The sequence below is a fragment of the Petaurus breviceps genome, unplaced genomic scaffold (genome assembly GCF_028583685.1).
Source record: "Petaurus breviceps papuanus isolate PSGF00001 unplaced genomic scaffold, PetGlider_PUasm1.0 555, whole genome shotgun sequence".
NCBI classification, from domain to species: Eukaryota; Metazoa; Chordata; class Mammalia; order Diprotodontia; family Petauridae; genus Petaurus; species Petaurus breviceps.
In genome coordinates this window covers 824,143-835,724 of record NW_027186373.1, presented here as the reverse complement: position 1 = coordinate 835,724, position 11,582 = coordinate 824,143, and the positions used below count along the sequence as shown (strand labels likewise).

At 48.5% G+C, this 11,582-nt stretch overlaps 1 protein-coding gene across 4 annotated transcripts in view; it reads left to right on the top strand.

Annotated features, from left to right (window-relative positions):
- LOC138172914 (zinc finger protein ZFP2-like) overlaps positions 1 to 10,477 on the top strand; it is a 23,307-nt gene extending 12,830 nt beyond the window's left edge. For all 4 annotated transcript variants that reach the window (XM_069102752.1, XM_069102755.1, XM_069102754.1 and 1 more), the window contains one exon: positions 9,034 to 10,477. In XM_069102752.1, coding sequence (XP_068958853.1) covers positions 9,034 to 10,181 — 1,148 coding nt within the window. In that variant the 3' untranslated portion in view covers positions 10,182 to 10,477. The remainder of the gene's footprint in view (positions 1 to 9,033) is intronic.
- Positions 10,478 to 11,582: the final 1,105 nt, after the last annotated feature.

Genomic DNA, 11,582 nt, shown 5'->3' with positions numbered 1-11,582 from the left:
ATTTTTAAATTATCTCTCCTGGATCTATTTTCCAGGTCAGTGGTTTTTCCCATGAGATATTTCACATTGCCTTCTATTCTTTCATTTGTTTGGATCTGTTTAACAGCATCTTGATTTCTCATAACGTCATTAGCTTCCATTTGCTCCAATCTAATTCTGAAGCAATGATTCTCCTCAGTGAGCTTTTGAGATTCTTTTTCCATCTGGCAAATTCGACTTTTTAAGGCATTCTTCTCCTCATTGCCTTTTTGAGCCTCCTTTGCCATTTGAGTCAGTCTGTTTTTTAAGGTATTATTTTCTTCAATCAGGCTGTTGACTCTCATTTCATAATTTTCTTGCATTGTTCTAATTTCTCTTCCCAATTTTTCCTCCACTTCTCTTATCTGCTTTTTAAGGTCCTCTATGGCCTGTAACCAGCTTGTATTTTCCTTTGAAGCTTTTGGTGCAGGAGTTCTGACTTCACTGTTTTCCTCCTGTCCCATGCCTTGCTCCTTCTTATCCCCAAAATAGGAGTGTAATGTTGGAATCTTCTGTTTGCTTTGTTTCCTTTGCCTGCTCATTTTGCCACTCAATTATTTGACTTTTGGGCTTTTTGCCACAGTAGGACTCTGCCACCAGACGGGAGTTTTTGTCCCAAACACTGGGGTTTTCTCAGCTGCTGGAGGTATTAGATGGGTGCCCTCTCTGAGGTCTCCACATGCTCTGGCAAGCTGAACATATACCCCAGGACTTCCACCCTAGACTGCAATCCAGATCCAAGCAGGTTAAAGCAAGAGCGATTACCCCTCAGACTGGTGCTTGGTCCCCCTACACTCTGCAGGCCAGGAGCTGAAGCCGCCACGTGGCGCTGGCAGTCTGTGCTGGCATCTCAGCGGTTTCTTGCCCCGGGGGTAAAAGCCACGCACTCCCACTTACTGGTCCCAAAGTCCAGACTGCACTGGCCTCTCACCTTGTCCTTCGCATCTATGTATTGATAAATCTGGAAACGGCCACAGCTGCTGCTGATCTGGAGTTCCTCTGGCAGGCGGTTGGTCAGGCCCGCCCTGGGGCTAAAGCCTCGGCGTGGTGCTGGGCTCGGCTCCCAGAGTGCTGTGCTGGCCAATTCCTGCCAGCCTGCCAGCCTGCCGGGCTGTCCTCAGCGGGAGGTTAGCTTCTCTGTGTCATTTTGTGGGTTCTGCAGCTCCAAAGTTTGTTTAGAGTCCCCTTTTTACATAGATTGGGGAGGGTGGAAGCCGGAGCCGCGGGAAGGTCGTGCTTCTACCATGAGGACTTTCTTTTAACCTCTGACCTATTAATCACAAGGGCATATGCTCTAAAGTGGCATTATTGGACCAAGGGGGTTAGAGAGTTTAGTTTTTTTTTTTTCTCCCAGAATCCTAATTTTCCCCCCTAGAATAGCTGGAACAGTTCACAGCTCCACCAACAATGTATCAGTACCTGGTAATCCCTGGACTGAAGATCCAGTGAAAGTAACCAGCAATGAAGGTGGCCCTGAGCTTCTGGCAAGGGCTAGTGTCTGTGGCCCTTGTCCAAGGGAGGCCTGGTCTTGGGCTGCTCCATGGGTACTGAGAGCTATACTGTGGCTGTTCTCCCAAATCGGAAGATGTGTTCCACTGGAGTGCAGTGATGGGACCCAAAGGGCAGTGGGCCAAGGGATCAGTGTCCAGCTGCATGACCTTGGACAGATCATGCTTTCTCTCTGCCTCAACATCCTTGTCTGTAAAAAGGGGCTCTAGGAATCACTCCCTTATTATCTTCTGGCCTAGGTCTTTGTAAACCTTCAAGGGCCATAGAAATCTATTCCTCCGTTTCCTCATTTCTAATGGGGGATGTACGGGGGGATAATACAGTCTATGATATGAACAAGCCAGAGTGTTGTCAGAAGGCTTTTAAGCCCTGCAGCCCCTGCCCAATGCCAGCATTATTCATAGTAGTGTTAGCCAACACTCCGAGAGACAGCCCAAGAGGTGGCTCCGGCCTAGGGCTATGTCTGGGCTGTCCCAGGTGCAGGCGCCAGATGACGAGGGTCTCTGCCTCCTTCTGTCTCCCTGTGTCTTGGTTCTCACTAACTCAGTCCTTTTCCATCTTGCAGCCCAGTCTGCTTGTGTGTTTTTCCAGCCCTCTCTGTGCCCCCTTCCTCTGTAGTGCTCCCCATTGCCCCTTCCCATCCTTTTGCCGGCTGCACAGCAGTGTTTGGGAGCACCACTTGAGGTGACTGCATCACCTCATTCCTACCACAACAGTTGGTTTTTGGTTTTGGCCAGTTCAGGGAATTAGTAATGTTGACATCATTTCCTTCTCTTCTAGACTGTAAGACTCAGACCAAGACCAAGGAAGTAACTCTAAAGGCGAACAGGTGGGTGATCTGTGCTACCTAATGGGGGGGAGCTGATGAATGTGGGATCCAGACCAAGAGGCAGCAAGGAAGAAGCCGGGAGAGACCTTTAAAGCAAGTGAGGAGCTGAGAAGCCTGATACTGGGGAGAAAGAAGCCTTACGAGTGTAAAGAGTGTGGGAAGGGCTTCAGTCGGCCTCGACCCCCCTTGTACACCAGAAGCGTCACACTGGAGAGGAGCCTTGTGATGTTGGTTGGTCGGCTGGTTGTTGGCCTTTCTGCTTCAAGAGGACCAAAATGACACCACCATGTCAGGGTCAAGGTATAGTGTGTCTGACTGTGGCTGATTGGACCCAGCAGGAGCTTGGAGAGCTCTGCCACAGGTCGGGTACGCCTAGTCCATGTGAATACCTGGAGTGGAGATGACTAAATTGGCAGAACTCACATTTCTTTTGAGCTATTGCAGTTTAGCTTTGAGGGCAGTGAGGTGGTGTGATGCATAGAGCTTCAGGCCTGGAGTCAGGAAGACCCAAGTTCAGATCTGGCCTCAGACATTTCCTAGCTGTGTGACCCTGGACAAGTCACTTTACCCTGTTTGCCTTAGTTTTCTCATCTGTCAAATGAGCTGAAGAAGGAAAAGGCAGACCACTCCAGTGTCTGCCAAGAAAACCCCAACTGGGGTCACGAAGAGTTGGACGGGACTGAAGTGACTCAACGACAAAAATTGTGCTTTGCTCACAGAGCACAGGGCATGCCATGCTGAGCGGTCCTGTGCCAGCAGTCCCATGTCACCCAGTCAGTTCCAGAGTTCTTCAGACCTCTGTGTGAGCGCTTGCCTTAGAGAACGATGAGTTCTCCTGCTGGTGAAGTTCTTGGCTTTTTTTTGTCACTTAGCAGCTTCTGAATTCCCTCTTCATTTTCATCACACCAGTCTTGATGTTTGTGAGTGTTCTGGCCCAGATGAGCCAATGCCCGGCTGTACACCAGATCTGCGAAAGCTGCCCCCTCCTCTGCTCCACTGTTGCCAATCATGTCTTGACTCAACTTTCCCTCCAAGTTAGCAACAAACCGTTCCCATGCAGAGAAGCGCTCTGATCAGCTGGCGTTAAGTCTTCTGGTCTTGGAGCCGCTGCTTTTGCTGAAGGCAGATATGTAGGGTGGAGATACCTCTGTGATCAGTCCAGCACTCTGCTCCACACACTGCCTTCAGCATCTCACCTCCTGTCCGTCTCTTCTCCTCACTCTGATGTAGCGTATTGGGTGCACCTGCAAGGCTTTATCGCATTTAGGTAAACAGACGACGCTGTTGGTGAGGACAAGGTCAAAACGCACAAGTCTCCAGCAGATCATTGCCATTGCTGTTTCTGACTCCGTTCCTCTGGAGGACTCCCTGCCGAGTCTGATAGTGTGGCTTCTCTGGCCTTAAGGTTAATCAGAACTATGAGCTTGGCCTCTGTGGCGCACTGAGGATGAAGGTCTCCAGGTCTTCACGACGTTTCTCTTTGACTTCATTGGGCATGGGTGCCAATGGTGGAGGTTGCTTTGCCGGAAGTCTGTTGTTCACTTCTTTGGGGAGACGTGCAAGCTTGTTGACTAGATTAGTCTTGATTTGGTTGCAAAGCCTGCCCCAGCTTTGTGGCACACAGAAAGATGGGTATCCAGCCCCAGCTTTGATAAGCTGGCCTTCATTTGCCAACCTCACTTCACTCAGGGCTGCTACTGGATGTGATACCTGATGAGTTCTCTCTCACAAGAGCTGTTCATCTTCCAGGCCTGCTGCGTTTTCTGTTGTCTGTAGATGTGTGCACATTCCACGACTGACTGAGCGGAATCATCTTGCAAAGCTTTTGTACGTCTTTTTGTATTTTGACCGTAGCGTAGGATCCCTGTCTGCCATGGTAAACAGGTTGGGTTAGATTAGGTGAAACAGTTTTTAGGGCACCTTTTCTAGACCCTTCATCGTGCCAGAAATGAGCATTGTGGTTCTTGGCAAAGGCTGGCTGCTCAGACCCCCAGGGGCCTGCCACATCCCTCTGCTGCTTTCAGTGAGGAATGACCCTCCGGCCTGGGCCGCCTGTGTGCAGGGCTGCTACAGCTCCCAGTGTATCTGCACCTGCCGATTCCTCCCTTGGTGACTTTGAGATGGGTATAATGGTAAAATGGTCTGTCTGGGTTGTGTATTTGGATTCCTGCATAAATTGGATTTAAGTAGGTGGAGCTGCAGGAAGTCCTCGGCCTCTCTCCTTCAGAGTCCTCACAGTCTAGTGGCAGGACAGAGTCAAGTCGGCTGGGGACGGCCCGGGATGCAGGAGATGCCCTTGGCATCTTTGACGTCTCACCAAGCTCTGTGTGCTTCACAGCACCCGTGTCGGCTGCCTTCGTGGCCATTGGAACAAATCATGCAAATCTATCTATTCTGCTGGGGAAGTCTTCTCGTGCTTGGGTTTTTAGCTCTTCCGTGGCCTGAGACCAATTCACGTTTTTCTCTGAGGCTTTGGATGTGGCCGTTTAGACTTTGTTGTGTTGTGAGTTTGTGGTTTGATCTTCACCATCACCGGAGCTATGGTAACTTTCTGAAGTCAGGATGCTTTTCTGCCCTTTGCTCATTTTTCCAGCCTCTTTCTTGACTTTTAACTCTATGTAGTAGTGGGGCTGTGCTTCTGGAGTAGAGGGGACACTGTCCCAAGCGAGGTAATTCTGGGGACCTGTAAGTGTTCAGTTTTTCCAGGGTGGTATAATATAAGGAGAGGTATATTTACTATTCTCCTGGCCCGTGAATGACTGCAAGCACTCTCTTCTGTCCTGGAATTGCGACAAGCATCCTAGCTTCTCTGTGGCTACAAGATCTGGGGTGCAAATGCTCCTCCTTGCCCTGGGAGTGAGACCCAGGAGTGCAATCCAGACCCAAGTATGGGTAATGCAACGGAGTCCTGCCCCTGGTGCCAGCAAAGGGACCCCTGTTACTGCCTTCCGACCAATCGTATGACGCCCCTACTGTCTGTGGGCCGAGAAGTCCAGAAATCACTGCTGCTGCTGCTGACTCAGTAGCCCCCAGGGCCTGCTGCTCGTTTGCTGGGATGCAGCCTTCTGTGGACTGGGCTCCACTCTAACCCCAGTGTGACAGATCTTTCCTGCCGACCTTCTAAGTTGTCTCGCCCTGGGAAGTGGTTTCACTCTTTCATTCGGGGGGTTCTGCTGCTCCCGAATGAGTTTTGAGGCATTATCTAAAGGTCTCTGGAGGGCTCAGGCTAGGCCCCATCTTTTCTCTACCAGCTTGGCTCTGCCCCTTGAGTTGTACTTCAGAGGAAGCTGCCGATTGTAAGGGATGGAGGTGAGTAGAGAGGGCCCTCTAGGCACCGCCTGGAGTCTCCTCAGTGTCACCCAGTGCTGAGTTGAGAATTAAATACCTACTTTTAGTTTTTTTTTTTAAAGGCTGGAAGTCTCCACTGTTAACAGAGAATAGGGAAAATGGCCCAGTGCTGTGTGTCGCCTGTGACGTTTGTACGTTCTGTCCCAGCTGAGTGATTGGGGTTCTCTGAGTTCTCTCTCCCAGCTTCGCACTGCACAGGTAGCTGATGGTTGGCAGCCCCAGAGGGTATCTGGCTGCTGCAAGTGACAAGTAGGGGGTTTGTTTCTCTGAGGATTTTTTTCTTGTATGATTTTTAATACCAAGGTCAGTTATCCTCTTAGAATGTGTTGTGGAATATGGTATAAGATGTTTGTCTAGTAATTTCTGCAAGATTGCTTTCTAGCTTTCCCAGAAGGTTTTATGAAATAGGGAGATCTTTCCTAAATAACCTGTGTTTTCCAGTTTATTGAATGCTGGGCTATTTGCTTAGTTTGATTGTTTCTGTTTCTACCTTGTCTAGTCTGTTACATTGAAGGTCTTTCTAAAATTTTCACCTGTGTTTATGAAATGCCCCCATGGTCATCCTCCCCCCATCCCAATGATTCTGCGCCTCCATTGGTCCTCCTTGAAGCCCCACTGCCCCATCCCCTTCACCCCCCACTCCTTCCCATTGTCTGTGCTGTGCCCTCTGGAATGCCGAGATGACAAACTTTTCTTCTTCCTAAATCTCTTCCTTTCCCTCTCCTCCTGCCTTCTGGCTCTCCCCAAGGACGCAGGCCATCCTTTTCCACACTGGCTGCATTTCTCTCATTCACTCTGACACCCTGGTAGAAGTGGGGGGGCACTGGAATCCTCCTTGATCCCCATCACTCTTCAGGATTCCCCTACTCCTAGCAACACTCAGTAACCTTTCAGCGTCTGCCGCCTGCTGAAAAACCTGGCCGATACCATCTGCAGAGCTTCAGGACATGTCCCTCCCTGCCCTCCTCCGTGAACTCAGTCTCTCTCTCTTCCCTAGCATCTCTCCCATAGTAGGCAGTGATCCAAACCTCATCCCTCCTCAGATATCCTGCGGCTCCCCTTCCCAGCTCAGCTGACCTTCCTCCTCACATTTCGTAGAAAAAATGGCGGGACCTGCCCCTTCCTCCTTCCTCACTCACTCATATGCCTTCTGCCTGTCTCTCCTTCACCCTTGTTTCCCATGATGAGGTAGTCTTAACTCCTTACCAAGGTGAACCCCTCTACTCACTCAAGCGACCCCGTTCCCAGGTTCATGTGGCCCCCTCTGCCACCTACTTTCTTAATCTGTCCCTATCTGCTGGCTCCCCGCAGCTGCCTACAAATGGGCTCTCCCTCATCCTCAAAAAGCCCTCCCTTGGTCCTTCTGTTTCCACTGTTTGGTCAAATTCCTTGAGAAGACTGACTTCAACAGGTGCCTCCAAGTTCCTTCTGACCTCACAACTCAGTGCTCTCTTAGTTACCAGTTACCAGGGCCTTTTCCCAGCCCTCCCTTAACCTCTCTGCAGCCTTTGACATTGGGATCAAATCCTTGACGTTCTCGTCTCTCCCGGTTCTCCTCCCACCCCTCTGACCATTTCTTCTCTGTCTCCTTTGCTGAGGCATCCTCCAGATCACTCCCTCCACACATAGGTGTCCCTCAGCGTCCTGTCCTGGGCCCTCTTCTCTCTCTGATGCTTCACTTGGTGAGCTCATGAGCACCTATGGATTGCATTTTCATCTCTCTGCTTATCGAGCCCTGATCTTTCTGCTGACTTTTAGTCTCACGTCTTCAGCTGCCGATCAGACATCTTGAGCTGGATATCTGGGGGGTGTCGTAAGTTCAGCATGCGCCGATTGGAAATGGTTATCTTTCTTCCCTTCCCTCATTAATGTTGAGAACAGCACCATTTCCCCAGGTGTGCATTACTGTCCTGGGCTCCTCCCTGTCTCTCACCCACCATACCCAGTGTGGTGCCATCTCTCCTCTGACGCTGCCCCCACCCTGGCGTAGACCCTCATCACCTAACTTTGGCGGGGGCGGGGGGGGGGCGGGGAGGGTCTGCCTGCCTCCGCCTCTCCGGACTCCAGCCCATCTTCCATTCAGCCACCGAAGTGATTCTCCTAAACCTCAGGTCCAGTCATGTCACCCACCTACTCAGTAAACCCCAGTGGCTACTACTGCTCCCAGGAGCAGATACAAGACGCTCTGCTTGGCATTCCAAGTTCTTCATAATCTTCCCCTCCTGCCTTTCCAGTCTTCTTACTTCTCACTCTCCATGACACTGAGCTGCTGGCTGTTCTCCAAACACCATCCTCCATTTTGTGGCTCTGGGCATTTTCTCCGGTGGTCCCCCATGCCTAGAATGCTCTCCCTCCTTTGCATGGCTACTGACCTCACTGGCTTTAAGTCCCAACTAAAATCCCACCTTCCACAGGAAACTTTCCTTTTCTCTTTCTTCCCTTTTTTTTTTTTTGCTTTTTGGAGGGCAGTTGGGGTTAAGTGACTTGCCCAAGGTCACATGGTTAGTAAGTGTTAAGTGTCTGAGGCCGGATTTGAACTCAGGTCCTCCTCACTCCAGGGTCAGTGCTCTGTTCACTGTGCCACCTAGCCGACCCCCTCCCCAGGAAACTTTCCTGATCCACCTTAATGTAAATGCCTTTCCTCTATTGATTAATCCTATATACAGCAAAATTTTACCTATTTGTTTGCATATTGTCTCCTCCATTAGATTGCAGTCTTCTTGAGGGCAGGGACTATCTTTTGTCTTTCTGTCATTGGTACTTAAAACAGTGCTTGCCACACAGTGGAGCTTAATTAATGCTAGCTGAATAACTATGCACTATGGAAGAAGTAGACCAAGTAAGGATGATGGGACCAAATCCCAGAGCTTACCTGGGTTTTGTGTCCTTGTTTAAGTGCCTTCCTTCCCTCCACCTCATATTCTCAGATGTTAAATGGGGATAGTTGTGATTAGTGTACTTGCTGTGCAGTGGTGGGACATGAGCCAAAGCCTTCTTGACTCTGAGGCCTTGTCCCTGTCTGTTGTGATAAACTGACTGTCTAGAACTTGGGAACTTCAGTTATTACTCTTAAGTGTTCTGGCGTCAGGCCCCAGCCATAGGCTAGCATTTCTCTAATCTGCCTCTGTGATCACCTTGTTCACCAGCTAAGTCCTTTTGCCTCTTCGGGGGTGTCCTCCTTTTTTCCTTCTTGCCCTTTCCCCTTCTCTTCCTAGAGAGTAAAGGACATACTATGGTATGTCCACTCACCTTTATTTCCTCTCTGGGGGTGCCAGTGACGATTGCATCGCCTCATCCAAACTCTCACACTTCATTTCATTCTCTTTCAGGCTGGGAGACTAGGAACAAGACCCAGGAGAAAACTTCAAAAGGGAACATCCCTGAAGAACCACCCAAAGAGGGGCCAGTCGAAAGACTTAGAACCAGTGATCACTGTTCCATTTTGAGCATCACAGAGGAACGCGGGAGCCAGACAATGAGGCTCCAGGCAAGGGAAGAGAGATGCTTGAGGCAAATGACGAAACATCCTAAGATTCACGCTGGAATGAAGCACACGTGTAATGAATGTGAGAAGGCCTTCAATAACCGCTCAGCTCTTACTGTGCACCAGAGAATCCACACCGGAGAGAAGCCTTATACATGTAATGAATGTGAGAAGGCCTTCAATAACCGCTCAGCTCTTACTGTGCACCAGAGGATTCATACAGGAGAGAAACCCTATAAATGTAATGTGTGTGGGAAAACCTTCAGTAACAGCTCCTACCTTACTGTACATCAGAGGATTCATACAAGAGAGAAACCTTATAAATGTACTGAATGTGGGAAGGCCTTCAGCAACAGCTCCTACCTCATTGTACATCACAGGATTCATACTGGAGAGAAACCTCACAAATGTAATGAGTGTGGTAAAACCTTCAATCACCATTCAGAACTTATTGTACATCAGAGGACGTACACTGCAGAGAAGCCTTACAAATGTACTGAGTGTGGGAAAGCCTTCAGCAGCAGCTCCTACCTTATTGTTCATCAGAGGATTCACACTGGAGAGAAACCTTATACATGTGATATGTGTGGAAAAGCCTTCTGTAAATCCTCTGTCCTTGTTCAGCATCAGAGGATTCACACGGGAGAGAAGCCTTTCAAATGTACCGAATGTGGGAAAGCCTTCAGACAGTGGTCAAGCCTTATCAAACATCAAAAGATTCATAGTGGAGAGAAGCTTTTTAAATGTCAAGAATGTGGCAAAGCCTTTAGTCATCGATCAGAACTTGTTGAACATCAGAGGATTCATACTGGAGAAAAACCTTATAAATGTAGTGAGTGTGGGAAAGCCTTCAGGCACCATTCAAACTTTAGTAAACATCAGAAGATTCATACAGGAGAGAAGCCTTATAAATGTGAAGAATGTGGAAAGACCTTTACACGTAGCACAAACCTAACTCGACATCAAAAGATTCATTCCAGAGAGAAAAGCTAGGCATATCCAATTTAATCTAGCTTTATCTCTTTGCAGTAAGTGTGTTTTCTGAAAGAATAAAATCAGTCAACAAGCATTTACAAAAAGCCTTCTATATGCCAGACAGTCTGCAAGGGGCTAGGGTCCATCCAGTCTTTCACTCTTATTCATTTAATGGTGAAATTTAAACTATTCACACTTATAACTAATAACTTTAATTTGTCTTCTGGTAATTTCTTATTTTTCATGTTACCCAGAGGGAGTAAAATCCATTTCACCTTTTAAACCCAGTTAATAAAATAAGTTATATTATGGTTTTTTGGCAATTCTTTTATTCCTGATGTTTAGTATTCCTGCCCCCTGCCCTTTCATTGCAGGATGCCCTAGGGGAGAAGGAATCAAGAAGGAGTCATCAGTTTTCCTTGACATACTTGTGATTTCTACTCGTTGATCCCAATTCTACCCTCTAGACCTAAACAACCCATTCTGATCCTCCCTTCCCACTCAAACTTTTCAAATATTTAAGGGTTACTGCTGTGCCCCTTTGAGTCTTCTTGTCTTGAGGCTAGAAATCTCTCAAGATTAGCAATAGTTGGTGATTTCCTCCTGAAAGTTACAAAGATGACCATTGTCTCCTTGATGAACTACTGAGAAATCTGCTGCCCTGCTTCAGGACCTCACAGCAACAGTTACTACCTGTTTCTGGCAATTCAGGAGCTGACAAAAGATATCTCAGAAGGAATTTCTAAATCATTACATTCCCCCCCCCCCCCACTTCACCTTTTCTAGGAGTTCGGAGAGTCAGGCAATGAGTTGATAAGCATTAATTATGTGTTTGCCATGTGCCAGACATAGGTTAAGTGCTGGGAATACAAACGCCAGCAGAAAGAAAGTTCCTGCCCTCAAGCATGGTATGTTAAGGGAGTACACAGAAGGGAGTTGAAGGTGGTGGGGGTTGGGTGAGGAGGTGAAGCTACTTGGTGTCAGGGAAAGCCTGGGATTTGGCCTGGAGAAGAATGAGACATAATTCACTGGCTGCTCTTCGATGGGTTCTGGAGGAGCCCTCAGTCCCAGGGAGAGGCAGCAGGATGGGAAGTACTCGAAGTGAGTGAACCCCAGGGTTCAAGGGAGCTTTCTGAGACTAGAGATGAGTCAAGTCCTCCATGCTGTTGTACATGTTGTCGATTTTCCATACTATGTAGGAGGCCTTGATGGCTGCATTGGGGCAGAGAGATATGGAGCTTTATGGGTCACTGTCCATCATTAGGATTCATTCAGGTCTGGCATTGGAGAGCCATGTTTGTAGCTTTTTTTTTTTTTGCTTTTCTGGAGGGAGGAGGGTAGGCTAATTGGGGTTAAGTGACTTGCCCAAGGTCACACGGGTAGCGCACCGAGTGTGTGCATGTGCATGTGTGTGTGTGT